At 33.3% G+C, this 25,642-nt stretch overlaps 1 protein-coding gene across 19 annotated transcripts in view; it reads left to right on the top strand.

Annotated features, from left to right (window-relative positions):
* The window catches only part of DLG1 (discs, large homolog 1 (Drosophila)), a 294,073-nt gene that overhangs the window by 255,777 nt on the left and 12,654 nt on the right, over positions 1-25,642 (top strand). For 7 of the 19 annotated variants that reach the window (XM_014545303.1, XM_014545305.1, XM_014545302.1 and 4 more), the window contains 8 exons: positions 281-350; positions 4,432-4,531; positions 11,790-11,831; positions 12,826-12,861; positions 14,524-14,574; positions 15,679-15,780; positions 16,036-16,208; positions 22,421-22,530. In XM_014545303.1, the coding sequence (XP_014400789.1) occupies positions 281-350; positions 4,432-4,531; positions 11,790-11,831; positions 12,826-12,861; positions 14,524-14,574; positions 15,679-15,780; positions 16,036-16,208; positions 22,421-22,530 (684 nt within the window). Of the gene's footprint in view, positions 1-280; positions 351-4,431; positions 4,532-5,204; positions 5,239-11,789; positions 11,832-12,825; positions 12,862-14,523; positions 14,575-15,678; positions 15,781-16,035; positions 16,209-22,420; positions 22,531-25,642 lie in introns of all 19 variants that reach the window. The other 12 variants (XM_005873172.2, XM_005873180.2, XM_005873179.2 and 9 more) reach the window with 8 other exon arrangements.

Raw genomic sequence — 25,642 nt, 5'->3', positions numbered from 1 at the left:
TGCGCGTATATATATATATATATATATATATATATATATACACACACACACACACATATACTGTATTTTGATACTTCACAAATATTTTTTAAATAATAAAATAAGTCTTGTATTTTATTTTTTAGACATTCTAATTAATTTTAGGATGCAAACCTAGATGGCTTCCTAAGGTTTTAGAATATAAAGATGCCCTGTATTGAGGTATCAGTTCTGATGAATTGTAGTTAGAACCTTAGATGTATTTGGTCCACCTAAAAAATAATATTGGCTACTTCGACAGGGTTGAGAAGAAAGAACGAGCCCGATTAAAAACAGTGAAATTCAATTCTAAAACAAGAGGAGACAAAGGGGTGAGTATATGTAATCTCTTATTTCTAGAAATTAATAGTTGAGGGTAATAGGCCTTTTTATCATTCTTATTTGAGCTACATTATTAAAGTGAGGATTTTGCCATGAAAATTACTATCAACAACTCTGGCAATGTTGCTTTACAATAGTAGATATTTAATTAAATTAAAGCACCCATTTCACAGACCTTTTCAAATTAAAACTGTGATTTGATTTTTTCTTAACAACATACTTTTGGTCAAGGTTATTTTTACAAGTGAAATTAATTTAGTCTTCATTCACATGTTCACTTAGAAACTTGTGTTACCAAAATTAATCATGATAGTTAATAAATCTGAAAAATTATTAATAGGCCTCCAAAAAATTATTAATGAAATCATAATGTCTGTTTTTGGGGGGATTTTGAGTAAATTCAAGGAAATTTTCTTGTTCTTTTCTCTATACCTAGTATTTATTAGGAAAATCCATGTTTAGATGTTTGAGTCAATATGAATTTTTAGTTTGAAAAAATAAAGAGACAGTCAAGAGGAGGAGTTTGTAGATGGTCAAAAAATATATCAAAATTCTTTTATACATATTTTAGACGTGTTTTTGTTTTTATTTAAGTGTTGCTTCAAATGGCTGTCAATAGATTAAAAAGATCTTACGGGCTTTGTCCTGTACTATGTTTATAATTACTGCAATAGAATATTTTAGTAAAAAGGCTGATGAAAGAGCTGAATTTCAAAATGTATTGAAAATACTATTTGTAGCAATGTTTTCTGTTTTGTGGGGGTTTTTAATCTAAAGCTAAAATTTTAGACATCTTGTGATCATATTTCAAAGGAATGTAAAATTCAGCAAATAAATTAACCCCATTTTCTGTACATCTCTGATATAACTAAGCACTCAAACCTAAAGCTTTAAAATTTAAAAGAAATATGACCCTTGACTAAAGAAATTAAATCTGAGTAAGTTGTATAATGTATTCAATTATTTTAGGAATGATAAATTCCATTAAAATTAACTTGTAGTTTTCAGAAAATACAAAATTATATAGTGTGACCTGAGGCAATATTTAAGATAGAATTTTTTGGAGGAAAAAAATTTCAAGTAAATGCTCAGGATTTGAAATCTATACAGTGTTTTTTGTGCTTATTTTATATATGTTTTTTAAAATAATTTAGTAAAATACACTGTCAATGTATTTAAAAAGAGGTTGCATGTTGTAACTTTTCTTTTATACTGTAAGAAGTTAACTGAATTAACGACATATTTAAATCTTAGTCTTGTTTGTTGACTGTAACCAACTTTATGCACAGTCACTGTGTTCTAACACAGCACCAAAAGTATGCATGATACTGAGTGGGGTAAAAATACGCTTGCCATTGATACAGAACTGCATTTCTTTCTGTAACACCATTTCCCATTCTTCTTTTTCTTTCCTTACATGGTTTATGGACTTTTATTTCCACTACAGACTTATAACATTTCAGTTTCTCATTAATATTTTTAAAATTCATTGAACTATTTTGAAATACTATATGGAGATAATATATTTAGATATTTAATATATGTATCATGAATTTGTGATATTTTTCAGTTCTAATATTTATTACACTCTGTCTCTCTTGCAATGTAGCATTAATAATAATAATAAGTAATTAGACAGTATTTTGTATAGGAAATATAGAGAAACTGGAAGTAGTATGGTTTCTCTAGCTTTGTGTTTTCCCTTCACATTTTTCTGTTGTTTGCTTGTGCTATTTTTACTTTAATATATTTTTCACCTGGAGGATGTTAAATGCAATACAATTAATCCATTTCTTAACTAACATGCATTTCTTTCTGTCCCATATTATGATATCTTTATGATATCTCATTCTGGCTAACAGCAAAGATATCAAAAATCAAAACATTTTAAACTTCATGTTTCTTTCGGTTGTTTGCTGTGAAACTGACTCTGACCACTATAGATGCAGTAAGAGGATTAGTTTTATCAGATATAAAAATTAGTTTTATCAGATATAAAAATGATTACTAAATTCCAAAGCAATGATTGTCATGAACAAAAAGATTTAGTCCTTCCCTGATATTACATTACCATAAATCTTTCTCTATTGAAACTTGTTTTCCTCTCGTTCTCTTTTCTAAAATTTGGATTCAAAGATTTTTATTCAAATAATGCTACTTGACAGTTTATAAAAATAATTATAAGCCCAGAGTTCTTCAATTATTTTTTACTCAACTTAATTTTCAACTTCCACTTAGAGGTATTAGAGCCTTCAAATTTTAAGATTGAAATCAAGACAATCTGCTTGACTGTGAACTATGAACTTATTAATCCTGAATTATTGATATGAAAAGGTAAAAATGAAATTTTAACCTTGTTTTTGTAAAGATTCTTATCAAAATGAAGTCTTTGAAGTAATGGAATTTGAGCTAAAAGCCACTTTAATCTATTTCAGAGCCATAATCACCTGGCTTTTTATGCTTAAAAATATGGGCATGCTGAAAACATACTGCCTGGTATCAATACACTTTGAAATAATGAAAGCATCTTTTAATGTGAATAAACTCAGGAAAAAATCAGAACAAAATTTTTATTTTTAATATTGATCCCACCTCAAAAAGTATAATAATAATTTCGAGTGTCAATTGTATGTAAGGTCATTTTCTTCAAGACATGTGTGCCTATGACAGAAATTACAAAATAAACTATTCCTCTTTAATAGGCTCATCTTTCCTTGTGCTGCATGGTTGTTTTTTTTAATCTATGAATGCACAGCCCAGCTGGTGTGACTCAGTGATTGAGCATTGACACATAAACCAGGACAGGAGTTCCTGGTTTGATTCCCGGTCAGGGCACATGCCAGGATTGCTAGCTCAATCCCCAGTAGAGGGTGTGAAGGAAGCAACCGATTGATGATTCTCTATCATCATTGATGTTTCTTTCTCTCTCTCTCCCTCTCCCTTCCTCTCTGAAATCAATAAAAATATAATTTTTTTAATCTATGAATGCACAAATGGGACGTTCAAGAATGGAAAAAAATTTTTCAATATCTGTGCAATAAGGAACATCTTCCTTATAGCAATTATGCATAAACTATTCAAATCTCAATTGTCTATTTGGCTCTTACTGGCACCAAACTATTTATTCTCTATTCAAGACTGCTGGTGCTGGTGAATCGAATCTGGTTCTATATTATCTAAATATACTTTTAAAAATAGATATGTATAGTAAAGCTTAAAGACAAAGGAATCAGTTATGATAGCACTCATGGTGGCTAAAACAATCCTAACTCTTCTTCCTTGGTTAGATAGCATTGATAAGTCTTTTGCTGGACTCTTTGGCCTTGATAGAGCCCTCTTAGTGTTCTTCCTATTTTCTGACTCATGCCAAAAGCATTTGGTTATCTTTTTTCTCTTCAAGGATGGATGGATGGATAGATAGATAGATGATAGATAGATAGATAGATAGATAGATAGATAGATAGAAAACTATTTTTTAAATATTCAACACTGGCAATTTCTCAATTGTTCGGGTTTTCTTTTCAAATAGAGGTCTTTGTTAGTTTGTTGGAGCCACACGGAAGGAAGGAAGGAAGGGAGGGAAGGAAGGAAGAGAGGGGAGGGGAAATGTGTTTAAGCAAAAGAAAATTGAAGGTTATTACCTAATGCATAAAAAATATTTGAACAACTAGAGGAATCATTTAAAATAACTTTTGCTATAGAACATCTAGCTCCTGGCAATCTAGAAAAATATTTATTGACATGAATAGATGTTAGCTTGGTCTGTACCATAGTAGTACCTAACCTGATTTACTCTTTTCAGTTTTATCAAGTAGCATATATTCCTTATTTTTAGCTATTACTGAATTACACTCTTTAAATTTTTCAATATTTTCTGTTATAAAACATTAGAATTAGAGGAGTTAATACAAAATTAGAAATTCACTTTATATGTGAATTAAGTAAAATTCATATATAAACTGCACACTGTGGTCACAAGAGTCAGCTTCCACAGAGCTGCTAGGCTGGCTGGGCCTTTGTACACACAGACAGTAGACATCCCTTTGTTTTGCCCCTCCTTCTCTTCTTCAGCAGTCATTCAATGACAAGCGTAAAAAGAACCTCTTTTCCCGAAAATTCCCCTTCTACAAGAACAAGGACCAGAGTGAGCAGGAAACAAGTGATGCTGACCGTAAGTATGTGGATCCGGTGGTCAACTGAAAATAAATGTAGAGGGACCTACTGCCCTGCAGTTGGTTGTTACCATGGAGACAGTTTCAAGAGCTGCAACAGGTTACTAATTGTCTTAACCAGGGGCAATTTAACAGGCATAAATTAATTTGTATACCAATCTTAACTTTTCTGGTACCTTAGGAATTCTTAATTTAAAGTAAACAGTATTTTTAAGCTGTACATTTAACATAGTATTATTTGGTGTAAGGATTCTTACAATAAATAATATACTCTCAAAGAATGTTTTAGAGGAAAAACATGGATACCTGGGAAGCTACTTAGTGACTTCAAAGTATGGTATTGCCAATCTTTGACAAATAGATCTTCTGAAATTATTCCATTTTATCCTATTTCTTCTTCATATGTAGACAGCCTGGATTTTACTTTTAAAATAGCAAGTAATAGTCTCAAACTTTACTGCTCTAAGATAGAACTTACATTCTTTTAGTAGATTACATTTAACTGCTAGCTTATTTCAAGCTTTCAGAAATCTACAAAAATGCTCTATAAGATATGCACCTGTAATGGTCTTGGAACTGTCTCTTATTGTAGCACCAATTTTATGCATTACTGACAACTATTTTCTTTGATTATCTTTTTATTGCTTGCTCTCTGGGAACTACTCTCTACAGGAGATCCCTGACGACATGGGATCAAAAGGCCTGAGTAAGTGATCAAAATACTCCCAAGTTATTTTTTAACCTCCATCTACAGACCTACCTTTTTTAGATACATTTTGAGAATCATGGTAGTGCCTTTCTGGCATGAGGAGGTGTATGATTTAGATTGCTTTTAGGCTTTCATGTTAATAAAATGCTTGGGATTTTTATTTCTATAACACACATCTTTTGTTTTTCTAATGCTCCATTTTTCAGTCATTTGAAAAACTCTGCTCAATATTTACATTTTTAAATATAAAAACTTTTTAACGTTTTTAAAAATAGTACTACCTGCCCTCATTATTAGAATATAGAAAATAATCTTCCTTACAGTTTTATATCACCCTTTTTTAAAAAAACAATTTAAAATCACTTTGATTTTAGAAAAGCATTGCTATAATGTGAAACTATAAAACACAATAGATAAATGTTAGAGAAGAATTGTGGACCTCAAGTTTAGCAGTCTTTGTAGAGGGAAATTTACATATCTTTTTTAAGGAGGTTGTAATTGATGAAAAGAATTATAAGAAATATTTTTTTTTTTTCATTTAACCATGATGTTGTCTCTGCTGTTTGTTTTTCTTGTTTAATTTTCTAGCTAGAGCTTAGTCTTCATATAAAGCTTGGTACAGAGGAATCATTCAATAAATGTTAGAATAAATGAATAAAACAAGAAGTCATTTAAGCAATCAATTTTAAATGTGGGTGTTTTCAAATTGATTAAATGTGAAATTTTATCAAATATTACTAAGTTATTTTAGGTGACAGTGACTCATAGAAGTAACCTTTTAGGCTAAAGTTTTTTTCTAGATAATTCTTTTCCTTTGGGTTATTAAGCATTTTAAAAACTTCTTTTTTTATAATTCATTGATTATTAAGGATATAACCAGTATCTTTCAACTTTCTAAGCTCTATATTAATAATCATTAAATTTCATAATTTTTCCTGATTTACCCTAACTATCCTGGTATTTTAAACTATAGGAACTTGACTTTTATTTCAACCTTAATAATTAAAAGTTTGTATTAGACTGAAGGCAGTATGCTTTATATGTAATTATTTTTATTAGACACACAGACAATAGACATCCCTTTGTTTTGCCCCTTCTCTTCTTCTCTATTATTTTTGCATGTGCATCTTTAGGATTTGGCAAGAACCCACGAATTTACTATCACTATGGTACCCTTGTGAAAATCTTCAAAAGTGGAAAATATTTCCATAATTTTTATTTTTTTATTTTTTTTGAGAGAGAGGGAAATATCAATTGGTTGCCTCTTGCACATGCCCCAACCAGGGCTGGGGATCAAACCTGCAACCTAGGTATGTGCCCTGGGCTCCACAGATTTTTAATGGTGTAGAATTTATCTTGAGAATGATAACATGTTTTAGAGATGGTATGAATCAGCATATGTACCCACAGATTTTTATTATCTGTTGAGTCATTGGAGACCTAAGGAAAATTCATTTAAAAAGGAATTTAAGGAAGAATTTAGTTCCCATATTGATACTGTTATGGTGGATGATAATTACATCTTGACCGAATCATAATTTTATCTTTCATTTTAATTGAGGATTGGTACTTGGGAAGAGCAACAAATAAAAAACGGTAACTGAATACCAGACAATGTGATTTAGAAAAGAATTTAAATTTTTCTGGACAATGACTTAAGATCCTTTGAATGGTAGGTTTCTGTGCTTCATCTCCCAGAAACTGAAAGAAATTATCCACCCAGTTATTTAATGATCAGATCAAGATTTTATTTGGAAAATATTGAAGGAAATAGAAACATATAAGTAAAATTCTAATACTGGATATGATGGAGGTTATTACATAAAACAGAAGACTAGCAGTTGGCAAGTTGCCTATTATTATACAGTAGAAAATGCTAGGAAAGGGGATGTATCAAGGACATTTGTGGCCTCGGTTATCAAAAGGTCATAACACAGGGAATAAACTAAGAAAAATCCTGTGAGATTTTAATATAAGAAAATAAATGTGGCCTCATATTAGGTACTCATCAAGTCTTGTTGTAACAGGACTCACAAAGGGACTAAGAATAGAAGGATAAATTATTCCAGAGAAACAATCCTGTTGAAGAGGTGTGAAATAACACTGAACATCAAGGAAAATGTACATTTGCATGTAACTTCACACAACCTCTGGAAAATTTGAGGATATTTAATTGAAGAGCAGAGAGAGAAACAAAGGTGATACCCTAGAATACTTTTCATACACATGAATTTAGTGATTCTATGAAGAAGAGAATCAAATAAATTATTGATTTGCCCTGTTGGCAGTAGAATATGAAATAATGAGAGAAACTGTCTTTCAAAACCTAATTTTGACTCACAGAACTAGAGAATGATGGAAATCTGAGAGAATGCAACTAAGTCATGATAGCTTGTAGAGAGCTAGAAATAGAAACTTGTGCAGATTTTATGCTTTAATAAGGCAATTTTGAAAAAGTTCAGGAGGAAAAAAACGGTAAGATTTCCTTTAACAGTGACCAAAAGAAATATAGTTCAGGAGGGACTATAAAAGGTGCTCAGAAGTGTAGTTATGACATGCCATTTCAGACAAGGTTTGTACCTATCTCTTGTACGCAGCTCAATTTTTATAGCTTTTTATTTTGTGGAACACCTCAAAGACTTCTTCTGTTAGGCACACAAGTTTTCGATTATATCTCTTTCCTTTCTTCTCATTTTAAAGACTTATTAAGCAGATTTGTGCAGAGTTCTTAGATGCCAAAACCAGACTTATTTTCATTTGTACTTGGAATAAGTATAATAGTACTAGAATTACGTGAGATTGGTGATGTGTAGTATTTCAAGAGCACAAAGAGAAAACACATGATGCATTCTTAGGAAGAAATGTTTGATAGAAAAGTGAGACTTGGTTAAAGAGACTTGAAATTATTATGCTCATCAAATACCATAAACAAAATAAAAGCAAAAACTTGAAGAATATATTTATACCATGTATGCCAAAGGGATAATATCCTTACACTATACATTTCTAACATGAAAGGAAACAGACTAACTCTCCATTAGAAAACTGGACAAAAGATATGAGAAGAGTGCTCAAAAGATAAATGAAATGAGCATATAAAAATGTTCAGTGTTTCTAGTAAGGAATAAACAAAATGACATTTTACTGATTACCTTGGTAAACTTTTCTTTTAAAGGACAACTCAGTGATGTTGACGGTTCTATAGAATGACTACTTTTAACATATTATTATTGGGAGTGTAAATTGGTACAACCTTTCTGGAAAAGCATATCTTTTGACCTACTAATAATTCCCCTTCAAGGAATTTATCCTAAGAATGTAATCAGAGATGGAGGTAAGGGTTTATATGTCAGGGTGCTTAATATTATTTAGAAATTACGGCACTCAAAAATTGAAATCATCCTAGAATGTCTTACAATTAAGGAGTGGTTAATGAAGTTATCCATACTTTATGATATTATATAGCCATTGAAAATCATATTTAGACATAATGACATAAATAGCTAAGATCGGGAAACAGCTCAAGTGCCCATCAGTAGATGAGTGCATAAAAAAGCTGTGGTACATTTACACCATGGAATATTATGCAACAGTAAAAAAGTAGGATCTCTTACCCTTTGAGACAACATGGAGGGACCTGGAGAGTATTATGCTAAGTGAAACAAGCCAGTCAGAGAAAGACAAGTATTATATGATCTCACTCACATGTGGAATCTAATGAACAAAATAAACTGATGAGCAAAACAGATCCAGAGACACAGAAGCATGGAACCAACTGTCAGATCACAGAGGGAAGGTGGGGGAAGGTGGATGGATGGGAAGAGATCAACCAAAGAACTTGTATGCATATATGTATAACCCATGAACACAGACAATAGGGTGGTGAAGCCCTGCAAGGGGGGTGGGCTAGAAGGAGTCAATGGGGGGAAATGGGAGACATGTAGTACTTTCAACAATCAAGAATTAATTTTTAAAAAAAACGACATGGAAAAATTTTCACAATGTAAGTGAAAAAAATAAAATACAGAACTATAGTCTCAGACTTAAAAAACATATTTAGGGCTATTTTGAATATTGTTGCTTTATACATGTCTCTTGGTGAGCATATATATGTGTGTTTTTCGGGTGGGGAAATAACTAGGAAAGAAATTGCTAGGTCATAGCTATGTATGTTCAGCTTTAGTAGGCACTGCCAAGTAGCTTTCCAAAGTGGCTGTACCAATATACCCACCCGTAGTATATGAGTCCCAGTTGCTGCATAGCCTTCTCCATGCTTGGCCTGTTTTGTTTTTGTTTTTCATTTTAGCCATTCTGGTGGATGGTAAAGGTATTCATTGTGGTTTAATTTGCATTTCCCTGTTAAGTAAAAATTTATATATGTTTATTGGATATTTGAACATCTTTGATGAAGTGCCTTGAAAAAGATTAGTTTTAATTATCAGGAAAAAAGGCATTTTATATTTTTAATAAACTTCAAGCAATGATGATTATGCTTTTCCATGGGCCATACTTTGAGTAACAAGATACTGGTAATCTTAGAAAACTAACTCAAGATGAATAGGAGAAATCCCCAGAAAAGATAGAAAGAAGATTGTAGTAACTTTAACTTTTTATTATTTAACATGTCAGATATATTCAATAGTAGAATAATAATAAAATAAACCCAGAGTATTCTTTTTCACCTGGCTTCTATTATTATCAACTCATGATTAGTATTATTTCTTCTATACTCCCACTTACTCTCCCCCTCCTTTTATTCCATTGCAGTAACTAATGTTTCTTTACATATTAGAGATTGCAGAGTGTAATATCAATCCTAATATAAATTTGAGAACTTTTTTTTTTTTGCATTCCTACTTCTGGGAATGAATGTTTAGGAAATAGGACAAAAGATAAAAGGCTATACAAATGGAGGCATTTATAATAATTATTGATGTTTGTGGAAAACAGTTTAAAGCAAACTAAAATGTCTAAGTAGTAAGTAGTAAAGTAAATCATGACTGATCAGTCCAATAAAATATTATACAAGAACCAGAGGCCCAGTGCACAAAAATCATGCATTTGGAGAAGAGGGGTACCTCAGCCTGGCCTGCGCTCTCTCACAGTCCAAGAGCCCTTGGGGGATGTCCAACTGACTGCTTAGGCCCACTCCCTGTGGACATCAGTTGGACATCCTTAGCGCTGCTGCGGAGGCGGGAGAGGCTCCCGCCACTGCGCTCACCAACCGTGAGCCTGGCTTCTGGCTGAGCTTCTGCATTGAGCATCTGCCTCCTGGTGGTCAGTGCACATCATAGCGACTGGTCATTCTGCTGTTTGGTCGATTTGCATATTAGCCTTTTATTATATATGATGATGATGATTGAGAATAATTGTTTTGAAGTTCATGTGGTAATAAGGGAAGAAATTTTTAAGTATAAACTTAAAAACCACAGTTCTACATGTTCTTGTTATAAATTATTTTTTAATGTTTTTGCTTTATTTAAAATATACATAATCACAATTAAGAAAGTTTTATCTTTGCAGGTTAGAATAACATACTTATTTTTTACTATAACAATTCAAAAACTGTTACCTTTATCTGAAATCTTAAGTTCTATCATTCTCTGAAGTTTTCAATAGTGCTACTTGACTTTAGGAGGCTCTGTGGGTGGGTATGATACAACAGATGATTTCTCCTGAAACTTTTTCTTAATCTACTGTTTTGCCTGGGGAAATTTTGGGTTTTAGTTTTTAGAAATAAAATTACTTTTTTATTCAAGGGAAATATTTATTGAGAGGACATCTGAGATTACATTTACATAAGAAGAGTACCTGGTGTTTACTGAACAATCAAGTTATGAAATGGGGTCACTTTCAGGAGGGGCCTGGCAATATGCAACTGATGAAAGCGTACTTGCTTTTATCTTTTTTGTTTTAAGCAGGCATTGTCAATTTCATCAAAGCAGAGTTTCACAAAAATATTAATCTATTTTCGAAAACAGTCCCATCTTCTAGAATTCCCTTCCACTTGACTTTTATTGGAGCATCTGAATCTATGACATCTAAAATGCTTCATCTGTATGATCTCAGGATCATGGACTTTAACTTTTTTTTTTTTCAGGAACAAGAAAACTGAACTAAAAGCAAGATCATTTATTTTTTGAGACATCTCCATTAAAATGGGCATCTGTTTGCTCAAATATAACTTGTCTCCTTTGTCAGTCATTACTGTTTCATAAACTAAATTAATTGGTGCCATTTTCTCTTTGGGGGTTTTATGTCTACAGTTGAACTAATTTAGAATCACTCTGACCTCTTTGTTCATAAACTGTGTTATACAAAAATGGGCATTGTCCTTAAGGAGTTCTTTTCCTTGCTAATTCATATTTATTTATTTGAAAAAATTAAACTTTTCAAAGAAAATCAAAAATGCTTTTTAAAAATTTATTAAGTATGTGGTGTATATCAATATTTTGTAATGTCACCTTATGATTATATTTATAATTTACTTTTTTAAAACTCATGACACTGTGTTTTCTTTATTTTTTTTCATTATCCTGCAATTTCAGAGCATGTAACTTCTAATGCCAGCGATAGTGAAAGTAGTTACCGTAAGTGTTTTAAGTTACTTGTTCTTTTGTAATCTCAAGTAATATGTATTCTTTGGAATTTTTTTTCCCTTAGTGATGTGTTCTAAAAACTGAAAATTAAATACTTAATCTTTTAAAATCAGGGAGAGACAACTAAAATTCAGAAAACTTGAAAAAATTACAGAAAAAAATTATGTATAGAAGTTACTTTCCAAAATTTTAATGAAATACTGGAATCTTTTTTACAAAGAGTGCTATTTGTGAACATAGTACATATATGTGTGTATATCTTTAAATGGAATAAATATATAGTTAAATGAGGGGTAAACTTTTTGCCATTTTCTTTAGTACTTATTTTGTTTTAATATGAGCATTAAAATTATTTTTCAGTAATACTAAATTATAATTGGCTTTATTTCCTTTTTTATTGTGTCACCCGTATTGGTCTGGGTCAAGTTATTGTTTATCACCAGCCTTTGGTGAATATAGAAATTATGGAGGAAGACTTTTCAACAGTTGCTCAGACTATAATACTGGTTTTATTTTTGGTGTTTTGTGTTACATTCTGGGTATTACAGTTGACCCTTGAACAGCATGGGTTTGAACTGCACGGGTTCACTTATATGTAGATTTTTTTCAATAAATACCGTAAATGTATTTTTTAAAGATTTTCTTAGCATTTTCTTTTCTCTAGTTACTTTACTGTAAGTATTCTTACAGTATATAATACACATACAAAATATGTGCTAATCAACTTTATGTTATCGGTAAGGCTTCCAGTAAACAGTAGGCTACTAGGAATCAAAAGTTATATGCAGATTTTCAGCTGTGTGGGTACTCAGCATCCCTAACCCCCAAGTTGTTCATTATTAAGTGAACTCTACAAGCATGTGAAGTTTTTAAACAGATTTGGGCATGGGAGGAGGGGAGAGTACATGAACATTGTCAGTTCTAGCACCTTAAAAATTAAAATGCTTTTCTAACTTTTTTTTTTTACTGCTCTCTAATATGAAAGTAATCTTGATTACAGATGAGTATGGCTGCTCAAAAGGTCCATCCTGTTAATATCAGTTCCTACTATTTCTCATGTTGACAATATATACTTTTAATCCTCACTCATTTGGTTATTTTTTTCTGCATAATAATTACTTAATAATTTTCCTTTTTTGGTATGGGAATGTGATTTTATATATTTTAGCATTTTATTATAATCATAATTCACCATAGAGTAGTTGAGTGGCTTTCTAGACTAAAAAGAGGTAATGAAAGTATATACTGTCTCATCATTTGCATGAATTATTAGGTGTGGAATATTAAAATTGCATGTTTTTGCTAATATGTAAACCATGTTTTGCATACAGTACTTTAAAAAGCAGTTTGTAAATGTGTATTTTATATATTATGGTAATAAACTTAGAACAATGAAATATACTTTTAAAGTAGAAAAGGATATTTATGCTAATATGTAAATTTAAAAGATCTACAGCTGCATACATATAATATAAACCATTGACAAATTTAGTGAAAAGGTTGTTAAAGAATAGTGCTAATCCAGGAAAAAAATCTTTAAATACATTATCCAATATTGGTTGCTTTCATGGAACCACTTGAATTAACAGCCCTTCCTATTTGTTTTCACGTGTGTGTGTGTGTGTGTGTGTGTGTGTGTGTGTGTGTGTGTGTGTTAAGAACTCCTGAAATTGTTAACTCTTTTTTTAGTTCTTTTCATTGAGTTATGATTTCTAAACTTTTTACAGCTCTAAACCTTTAATTAATGTTAGAAGATTTAACTTATAAGATAAAAGCAAAATATATTTTATCTCCTTTACTGTGTGATTTATTTTGTTTGAAGGGAATGGATTTAGTTTTATGTTAAGCTTTTTTTAGCTTACTTTACATGTAATTTTTTTAAAATTGAATAAATGAATTATTAGAATAAATGAATTTTTATCAGTGAAATAGTGACAGTAGTTTTACCTCTGCATTAAAAATTTTTATTGTGCCTTAACCGGTTTGGCTCTGATTAGAGCGTCAGCCTGTGGACTGAAGGGTCCCAGGTTCAATTCCGGTCAAGGGCATGTACCTTGGTTGCAGGCACATCCCCAGTAGGGAGTGTGCAGGAGGCAGCTGATCGATGTTTCTCTCTCATCAATGTTTCTAACTCTCTATCCCTCTCCCTTCCTCTCTGTAAAAAAATCAATAAAATATTTTTTTAAATTTTTTATTGTAAAATAGTTGTAATTATAAAAATATGCATGTGTTCTATTAAATGTTATACCTGACAGGACTAAAATAGCTGCATATTCTTAATAGCTGGAAATTACCTAATATACACATATGTAGAACTGCTCATCAAAGTATTAATCTTTTTAAAATTTAATAGTTCTTAGATTAATGGGCCATACTTGACATCACAAATGAAAATTTTAAATAGATCTAATGATAATCTGTAAACACAGATAATAGAAAGATACTTATGAAATACATAGCACATTTACATTTTGTTTTTACATTTATCAAATTTATCTTTATAGCTTTGTGATTTGCCACTTTTTTACTAAAACTTGCCAGAAATAATTTATAAAGTACCTTTTTCTACATCTTTGCTATTTCCTTAGTAACGTCCTAGTAATTTTTATGTTATGTATGCAGAATTAAATTAGCATTAGTTATCTTTACAGATTTTCTTATCTGTATTTTAATCTTCTAATAGGTGGTCAAGAAGAATATGTCTTGTCTTATGAACCAGTGAACCAACAAGAAGGTTTGTGAAGCCTGTTGATGTTTTATAATCTAGAAAAATATACTTTCTAATTTGGGAAATAGCTCTAAATCATACCTCAAAAAAATGTTTTTAGAATCTTACTATTTTTTTTAGTATATGTATAAATGTGGAACTTTACTATATGTATTTTATGAAATACGGGTTTTAGCCCAGAGTATAATAAAATCTAGTGGTTTTGTATTGGTGTCTTATTTCCTAAGTAATAATGTCTTTCCAGAGTTCATAAAAGTATTACTCTCCTTCCACTGACCCTTGTTCAAAATCTTGGAAGCATCTTTGATCTTTCTTTGTTCCTTATCTACCTTGTCCAATCAGTTTCTAGGAACTATTATTCTTCTATCATATCTTTCTTATTTATCACCTCCTTGTCATCCCTCCTACCACAATGTTAATTCCGACTGTCACTACTGATGTCTTCCAGCATGATCCCTTACAATCCAGTGTATACGCTTCTAGCAGATTATTTTTCTAGATTACTACTGTGATTAAATCACTTCTTAATACTCAGTTTCTTTTTGTTTTTCTTTGACCTGCTTTCTTACAATTTCTACTTCAAAAATCATCAGTAGCCCAATGTGGCTTTGTGGTTGAGTGTCAACCCATGCATGTACCAAGAGATCACCAGTTTGATTCCCAGTAAGGGCTCATGCCCGGGTTTTGGGCTCAATCCCCCGCAAAGGGTATGCAGGAGGCAGCCAATCGATGTTGGTACATCAATGTTTCTATCTCTCCCTCTCCCTTCCTTTCTCTCTAAATTAATAAAAACATTTTTTAAATGATCAGTAAAATACAGGACTGTGTTTTCTCATTTGTAATGAGATGATGTTAGCAATGTACATAAACATTATCTGCTAAAATGCTGGATTTAACTTGGTTGAATTATCAATTCTTCCAACAGGAGGTTGACTTAAGCTTAAGATCTTAGTGAATGCTAATAAACTAGCAAGTTAAGCATCATTGGTGGAAAAAGAAAAAAAAATTCTTACTATCTATTAAGGATACTTTGTTCTTTGGTGAAATAAAATACATTGATGTTTGTTTAGTGTTTATTCCTTTTAACATGCAGTATACTTATCTTGATAGTTAATTACACTCGACCAGTGATTATATTGGGACCTATGAAAGACAGGATAAATGATGACTTGATCTCAGAATTTCCGGACAAATTTGGATCATGTGTTCCTCGTGAGTAACCCCCATAAAAAAAATCTTAATTATCATTCTTAACATTTTGTCACTGTGTGTGGTAAAAGTAAACATCATCATTTTTAGTGGTTTATATAGTTATTTTATCAGTTATTCTTCTATCCTTCATATTATTGTCCTTTTTCAAATTTAAATTAACCTCTGTTGCATTGAACTTTATAAAATAGGTATTTAAGTATAAAATGGATTTGTTGTATTTTTAATACTAAACACTTAAAGTTCTTTCTATTAAAGATACAACTAGACCAAAAAGAGATTATGAGGTAGATGGAAGAGATTATCATTTTGTGACTTCAAGAGAACAGATGGAAAAAGATATCCAGGAACATAAATTCATTGAAGCTGGCCAGTATAACAACCATCTGTATGGAACAAGTGTTCAGTCTGTGCGAGAAGTAGCAGAAAAGGTAAGCATCAAAATGATCCCAGAATATAGTTTCTAATTAGATATGCCTTTGACAGTAGGATAGAAACTTTTAATTCATATTTTTTTAAAAATACAGATGTTGAAGAATTGATTAATGTTACTAATTCATTCAACTAAATAATATTAGATGGCTTGGGAAAATACATACAAGATAAAGAAGATTGATAAAATGAGATAGAAATGATAACTTGAATCTCTCTAAGAAGGGAGATTATTTTAAGGTTCTATCCATTTGCTAGAGATAGACCTTGTGTTTCCAACATCTAGCATAATTAAGGAGCTCAGATCAGCAATGTCAATCAGTAAAAATGAACCAGATGTTCAAGATAAGTTTAGTTGCTGCTGGTACTGAAACTAAACAGAAATTTCTCCTAAACAGTCAATTAATAAAAGACCATGTAAAAAATATTCAACAATACTGTAACAGCAAGAGATTATCTGAAAGCATCCTTCAGGGTAGTATGATGACTTACTGACATTGAGTTAAAACAGTTTTAAAGTGAAGCCAAAGTGTGTCCCAGACGTGGTACTATGCTTAAAACACTACTTGGGTCTAGAAAATAACCATCAAGTTATTTTATACCTTCAAAACTAGTTGTTTAAAATTCAGTCATATTATACCAACAAAATGTAAAGCAGTAATTCAGCATCTCAGTTTTCCATCTGTAAATACTACTTTTTCTATAAAAGGTTTGGTTAATTCTGATTAGTTTTAAAAATTGAAAAAATGAAAATGTCAGTGATGGCAAGAATGTGAGAAAATAGGAAATCTTAGATACTGTTAGTGGAGATAGAAATTAATAGAACTTCTAAGAACAGTTTGGCAGTACCTACTAAATGCACATATCTTATGACTCAGATATTCTACTTCTTGGTATCTTGGTAGAGATTCACACATGAGGATCCTTTATAAGAATGTTCATAGTACCAACCACTTCATAATAGTGAAAAATTAGAATCAGCAAAGGGAAATGAATAATTAACTATTATTTATTCATGCAGTGGGATAGCAGCTAGAATGAATAAACTAATATGTACTAAAGTGTATCCACATTAATAAATCTCAAAATTACAATGAATGAGTGAAATTACAAAGGATATATGCAATATGATACTATGTATGTAAACTTTTAATAACATAAAACAGCCTGTATAGTTAATGAATACATATTTAGTAAACGTAAAAACATGCATGGGAATGATACATCTGCTTCAGGAGTAAATGCAACCAATATCCAGTGGTTTTCCTTTGGGAAGAATGGACAGGAAATTGTAGCTTTAATTTTATTTGTAATGTTGTATTTCTTTCAAATTTATTAAAAATTCAGCCCAGCCGGAGTGGCTCAGTGATTGAGTGTCGACCTATGAACCAGGAGGTCAAGGTTCAATTCTAGGTCAGGGCACATGCCTGAGTTCAGGACTCAATCCCCACTGTGGGGCATGCAGGAGGCAGTTGATCAATGATACTCTCTCATTGTTGATGTTTCAATCTCTCACGCTCCCTTCCTCTCTGAAGTCAATAAAAATATTTTTTTAATTAAAATAACCATACGCTCAACCTAACTGAAAAACTGATAATAACCAAACTTCAAATTAGTCAATTGAAAAGTAAACAACAAATCAAATCACAGCAAGCTATTTCTTTTTTTTTTTAAATATATTTTATTGATTTTCCACAGAGAAGAAGGGAGAGAGATAGAGAGTCAGAAACATCGATGAGAGAGAAACATCGATCAGCTGCCTCCTGCACATCTCCTACTGGGGATGTGCCCGCGACCCAGGTACATGCCCTTGACCGGAATCGAACCTGGGACCTTTCAGTCCGCAGGCCGACGCTCTATCCACTGAGCCAAACCAGTTTCGGCAGCAAGCTATTTCTTGTGCAAACCTTGTGGAGAAGAAAATAATTGGAAGTTCCACAAAGTAGAAATATTACAATTAATACTCAGATCACAATGCAAGAAAAATCTATAGGTTGTTAGAAAATTAAAAACAAAAAGACCCAGACAACTGGAAATTTTAAAACCACCTGTTAACTCTTAAATGAAAGAGAAAATACAGAATTTCTTAAAAATAATAATGAAATAGTACATATCAGAATTCATAGGATACATTTAAAACCATGATTAAAGGAAAATTTACTACCTTAAAATTTTTCAAACAAGAAAAGAATGAATAAATAAACTAAATCCCAAGTCACATAGTATAAATAAAAGTGCAGATTATGTGGTATGCTGAGAAATAATAAGGTCAGAGAAGAAACTAGTAAAAAGAAAACAGAAAAACAATAGATAAAATCTGGTTTTTCTATAAGATCAGTGTCATTGATAAAACTTTAAACAGATAGAAATTACCAATATCAGAAATGAGAGAAGTGACAGAATTTACAAATGTTAAAAGAAAAAAAAATCAGAGGCTATTAGAAACAACTTTTTACCACTAAGTAATTTAGATGAAATGGATAAATTCCTAGGAAGAAATAAAGCTCACTCAAGTAGAAATAGATCATTTGAATAGCCCTATATCTTTAATAAAATTGATTTTTACTTAAAAACCTTCCCACAAAGAAAACCCCAGATCCAGATGGCTTCACTAATAAATTCTACCAAACATTTAAGGAAAAAATAATACCATTTTCTACATAAAATTTAAAAGGTGGGAACACTTCCCAACACATTCTGAGAGTCCAGCATTACCTAGATTTCAAAACTTGACAACACATTACAAAAAACTGCAGACTGGTATCCCTCATGAATATAAATGCAGAAATTCTAAACAAAATGTTAGCAAATTGAGTCTAACAATATATAAAAAAGGTAATATGTCATGACCAAGTAGTGTTTATCCAAAGAATGCAAGGTACATTTAAATATTAGAAAGTCAGTCAATGTAACTAAAAAAGGAAAACCATATGATCACTTGCTTAGTTCAGGAAGAGCATTTGACAAAATCAGCATCAATTCTTGATTAAAACTCTCCACAAACCAAGAATAGAAGATAACCTTCTCAAATTGATAAACAATATTCCAGGAGGATATTTTTCCATTGATTTTTAGAGAGAGTGAAAGGGAAGGGGAGAGACAGAGACATCTGTTGGTTGCCTCCCTTACACACTCCAGCTTGGGGCCAGGTATTGAGCCTGCAACCGAGGTATGCACCCTTGACTGGAATTGAACCCAGGACCCTTCAGTCCACAGGCCAACCCCCTATCCACTGAGCCAAACCGGCTAGGGCACCACTTATTTTTAACATTATACTAGAGGTTCTAGCCAGTACAATAAGGCAAAAGAAAGAAAGAAAATTCATGCAGATTGTAAAGGAAGAAGTAAAATTGTCTGTATTTGCGAATGACATGATGGTCTATATAAAAAATCTGATAGAATCTACCAAAAAAATAAAGAAAAAGAAAGAAAGCTACTAGAGCCTTAGCTGGTATGGCTCAGTTGATTGGAGCATTATCCCATATTATCCCATATACCAGTGATGGCGAACCTATGACACACGTGTCAGAGGTGACATGCGAACTCATTTTTTTTGGTTGATTTTTCTTTGTTAAATGGCATTTAAATATATAAAATAAATATCAAAAATATAAATCTTTGTTTTACTATGGTTGCAAATATCAAAAAATTTCTATATGTGACACGGCACCAGAGTTAAGTTAGGGTTTTTCAAAATTCTGACATGCCGAGCTCAAAAGGTTCGCCATCACTGCCATACACTGAAAGGTTGTGGTTTTGATTCCTGGTCAGGGCACATAACCTGGACTGTGGATTCATTGCCTGGTTGGGTGCATACAGGAGGCAACTGATCAATGTTTCTCTCATTCTCTCTCTATATCTCTCCCCCACCCCCCAGTAATTTGGCCAAAATAAAAAAATAAACATTTTTTTAAGCCACTAGAACTAATAAGTTTAGCAAGATTTAAGGATACAGAAATCAGTTGTATTTCTATATACCAGACCAATTATAAATTGAAATTTTAAAAACAATATTATTTACTGTGGCATCAAAAAATATTAAATACTTAGAGATAAAGCTGACAAAAGATATTGAGACCAATACACTGAAAACTCCAAAGCATTGCTCAGAGAATTAAAGACCTAAATAAATGGAGAGATACACCATGTTCGTGGATTAAGACTCAGTATTGCAGAGCTATCAGTTCTGTCTAAGCTAATTTATATATGAACACAATCCCAATAAAAAATACCACCTTTATTATGGGACTTGATAAGTCAAATTGAAGTTTATATGAGAAGCAAGTACAATACAAAAAAGCTACAAGGGATTCCAGCCCTATCATATTAAAACATACTATAAAGTCTTCTTAATTAAAACCTAGTATAGTACTGTCACATGAATAGACAAACAGACCAGTAGAATAGAAAAGAGAATCCAGGCAAGACCCAAATATATATGAAAATATAGTATACTAGATGCCTGGTGCACGAAATTCGTACACCGGAGTGGGGGTCCCTCAGCCTGGCCTGCACCCTCTCGCTGGCAGGCGAACATCCCCCTCGCAGTCCAGGATCCCTCTCACAGTCCAGGACCCCTCGCTCCTTAACCACCCTCCTGCTCGCTGCTCCTTAGCGCTGCCGCAGGGGTGGAGAGGCTTCCACCACCACCACTGCACTTGCCAGCCGTGAGCCAGGCTTCTGGCTGAGCGGCGCTCCCCCTGTGGGCGCGCCGTGGGAGTGCACTGGCCACCAGGGGGCAACTCCTGCGTTGAGCGTCTGCCCCCCTGGTGGTCAGTGCACATCATAGCAACCGGTTGTTCTGCCGTTCGGTCGATTGCATATTAGGGTTTTATTATAGGATGATGAAGGTGCAATCTCCAGTCACCAAGGCTTTTAATAAAAGAGTTTTTGGTAAATAGTGCTGGGACGACTAGAAAAAAGTTAATTAATTAATTTAAAACCACACTATACACAAACGTTGGCTGTAATACAATTGACAGAAGAAAATATAACCTAGTCATAGTGCAAGTTTTTAACTATGAATTAAAATTTGGATCCAATAAAAGACTAATAAATTTGACCAAATTAAAAATAAAAATGGTTTTTACTTGGTAAAAAAAAACTTTTCCAAAAACTAGTGGGAAACACTGTTACCAAAGTCAAAAAGCACCTGACAGAGAAAAAAATTCCAAGCAAGGGGCTGATATTCCAAATATATAAAGAACTCTTAAAAATTAAGGAAATAGAGACCAAAAACCTAATAAAATAACAGACAAAAAGATATGAATACACAATTCACACAAAAATAAGGTGTAGAAATAATAAATTAGAAACTAATGAGATTGGTTAGCTACAGAGGAAGGGGTGGAAAAGGATGGGAGATGGAAATGAGGTAGAAAGGATGAAGGTTTGACATTTCTTCAAGTATACCTTTTTATATAATTTTGACTTTTAGAATTATGTTAACATTTTATATATTTTTTAAAAATAAAAAAGAAAGGTGAGGGAAATGAAAAATGATATACAAACAGGAACTAAATTAACTAGATTTCAAACAAATCACTGCATTAAAGAGGGGAGGGGAAGAGAGGAGAGTCTTAATTCCAATAATCCTGAACCACAGGTTAAATACAAAAATATCTGTGAACAAATATTGAACTCTTCTTTTGTTTTTCAGAGTGGTATGAGCTAACAGTTGTGAAACTAATTTATATTCTAGAGTTGAGCAAATTAATATATTGACAATAATGAGAGCCAGGTTTCTTAATGTATTTTCATTCCTTTTTAAATGTAATATTTGAGAATGGAAAATTAATTATTCATAGTCATTATTCATTGTCTTTATTTAATTTGCTAACAAAAATAACAAGTTTTGCCCTAACCGGTTTGGCTCAGTGGATAGAGCGTCAGCCTGCGGACTCAAGGGTCCCAGGTTTGATTCCGGTCAGGGGCATGTACCTTGGTTGTGGACACATCCCCAGTAGGGAGTGTGCAGGAGGCAGCTGATCAATATTTCTCTCTCATGATGTTTCTAACTCTCTATCCCTCTCCCTTTCTCTCTGTAAAAAATCAATAAAATATATTTTTAAAAAATAAAATAACAAGTTTGTTAAAGTGAACAGGATCCAAACATATCATAATTCTGATTCTGTACCTATAGGAAATATATCTTTGATATTATTGAAAATATTTGTTTTCACTTGTTTTTCTTCTTTATTCTCTATTTTAGGGCAAACACTGTATCCTTGATGTGTCTGGAAATGCCATAAAGAGATTACAGATTGCACAACTTTACCCAATCTCCATTTTTATTAAGCCCAAATCCGTGGAAAATATCATGTAAGTGAAATAAGACACAGGCTCAAAGTAGAGATTCAGTCTCTATCACTTGTTAGATTAGGTAATTTACTTAACCTCCCTGTATCTCAGTTTCTTTATCTGTAAAATGGAGAAATTAATAGTATACCCACCTCTTAGGATTGTTGTGAAGATTAAGTAAGCACTCTGTGATATTAACTATCATCATCACCAACTTTAATATACTTAAGAATAAGGGAACGTGTATTAGAATTTTAAATTTAAACAGTCACATTTGGCTAATACCTACTGAATGGAGCAGCAGTATAGCTCTGAGTAACCATCTAATCTAATAAAAGAGAAACATGTAAATTGACCATACCTCCGCTGTGCCCCAAGCCACGCCCACGAGCCAATCGGCAACTATATGCAAATTAACCCAACCAAGAAGGCCGGCAGCCACGGAGCTAGAGCAAGCAGGAGGCTTGGTTGCCCAGGCAATGGAGGAAGCCACTCCAGATACCTGCTTCCAGCCATCCTCCACTGGGAGCTTAGGTGGCTGGGGGCCGTGGCCAGCCTGCAAACAGCCATCAGCCCCTCACCCAGGCTGGCCAGGCACCCCAGCGGTACCCCCGCCCTGATCTGGGACACCCTTCAGGGCAAACCAGCCAGCCCCCACCCATGGACCAGGCCTCTATCCTATATAATAAAAGGGTAATATGCAAATTGACCCTAACAGCAGAACGACTGGGAATGACTGGTCACTATGACACACACTGACCACCAGGGGACAGACGCTCAATGCAGGAGCTGCCCCCTGGTGGTCAGTGCGCTCCCACAGGGGGAGCTCTACTCAGTCACAAGCCAGGCTGACGGCTGCCAGTACAGCGGTGGTGGCGGGAGCCTCTCCTGCCTCCTCAGCAGCGCTAAGGATGTCCGACTGCAGCTTAGTCCTGCTCCCCGCTGGCAAGTGGGCATCCCCTGAGGGCTCCCGGGCTGCCAGAGGGATGTCTGACTGCCAGCTTAGGCCCAATCCCCCGGGGAACGGGCCTAAGCCAGCAGGTGGTTATCCCCCAAGGGGTCCCAGACTGCGAGAGGGCACAGGCCGGGCTGAGGGACACCCCCCAGTGCACAAATTTTTGTGCACTGGGCCTCTAGTTAAGAAATAAAATGTTGTATAATAGAGGGCAAGAAATACAATTTAAATAAAAACTAAAAGAAGAGCCAAAACCGGTTTGGCTCAGTGGATAGAGCGTCGGCCTGCGGACTGAAAGGTCCCGGGTTCGAGTCCAGTCAAGGGCATGTAACTGTGTTGCGGGCATATCCCCAGTGGGGGATGTGCAGGAGGCAGCTGATCGATGTTTCTCTCTCATCGATGTTTCTAACTCTCTATCTCTCACCCTTCCTCTCTGTAAAAAATCAATAAAATATGTTTAAAAAAAAATTAAGTGAAAAAAAAAAAACTAAAAGAAGAGAGAAAAGGGCAAATAAAAACATATTATAGGTGGGGCAAAAAGAATACAGATAGTCATATGGTATAAATGAACTCAAATATTTCATCAATTAAATGATAGACTGAATAGTCCAGTTAAAGAACAAAGATCATCAGAATGGATGAAGAAAAAACAATTGTATGTTGCTTTTGTAGAAGAGGAACAAATATTTTCCTTCCACTCTTCTAGGTTCTAAGCTGTAACAAAAGACAGAGTAACAAGAGAAAAGCTTACAGATTTAATTTTTTCATGGCATAGAAGCCTTCATAAGGAAATGAAGATCCAAAGAAATGGTTAAACCTGAGCACTTTTATGCTATAGGTTTGACAAAGAGTAGAAAGTCACAGGAAAATGTGATAGGACCATAGGATATGAGTTAAGAGTAGTAAACTAGAGGAAACTTACAAAGGCCTGTTCATTCAAATTCCTCTTAGCATCCCTCCAGGAATGCTTCTTTTCTCCAGGTATAGGGAGGTCATCTCTCACATGAAGATCTTATGACTTACTTCAGGGGTAGGTCAGAGTTCTTCCTGCACCTGTCATTTTTCAAATTCCTTTATCTTAATATATGCAGTATGCCAAGATACCATATTTTGGGATAGTGTGTATGAAACTTCTCAACTATATGTTGCTTTCATAAGGCACACCTTAAATATTAGGCTATGGACAGACCAAAAGTAAGAGAATAGAAAAAAGATATGCCATGCAAAAATTAATCATAGGCAAGCTGGTTTATATTACTATATCAAAGTATAGTTTAAAGCAAGAAGTATTAATAGAGATATAAAAGAGCAATTTTACAAAAATAAAAGTTTCACTCTATCAGGAAGATCTGTTTAGACATTTATTTGCATTTAGTAGCCCAGTTTCAAAATATATAAAGCACAAATATACAACTGTACAGGAAAAGAAAAATCCCACAATCATAGTGGGAGAACTTTAACACATCAGTCAGAAAGTAATAGAATAAGAAAACAAACAAAAAATCAGTAAGGATATAGAACAGCACATATTTCAAACTTTACCTTACATATATAGAACACTACATTTGACATCAACAAAATTTACACATTTATTTGAAGCATGCATAAAATTACCAAAACTAATCATATGCTAAGCTACAGAATACAAATGATTAAAAACAAATATTCTGTGGCCATTATGAAATTAAAACAAATCAATAATGAAAAGATCACTAGAAAATTCCCATATATTTGGGGGTTATACATTATACTTCTGAATGGTTCAAAAAAGAAATCAGCCTAAATTAATAAATGTTTTTAACTAAATGAGAAATCAGCTTAAATAAGTATTTTGAAATGCTAATGAAATTACCAAGTGAGGAGAAACCAAGATGGCGGAATAGGTAAATACCGGAAATTGCTGCCTCCGACAACAACTTCAAAAATACAACGAAAAGACAAAACGGACATCATCCAGAACTACAGGAAGGCTGGCTGAGTGGAAATTCTACAACTAGAAGGAAAGAGAAAAGCACACTGAGACCCAGAGGAGCTGCGGAAGTAAAAGTGCAGAGGTACGGAGGCTCGAGCACGCGCACATATGGGGAGAAACTGGACTGTCTGGCAGCAAGCAGAACTCGGAACTCGAGGGCGGCTTTCCCTCAGAGGTGCTTGCAGCAATTACCGGGACACTGAGAC

The sequence above is a fragment of the Myotis brandtii genome, unplaced genomic scaffold, assembly GCF_000412655.1.
Source record: "Myotis brandtii unplaced genomic scaffold, ASM41265v1 scaffold4, whole genome shotgun sequence".
Classification (NCBI taxonomy): domain Eukaryota; kingdom Metazoa; phylum Chordata; class Mammalia; order Chiroptera; family Vespertilionidae; genus Myotis; species Myotis brandtii.
This window is presented reverse-complemented; position numbering and strand designations above follow the sequence as displayed.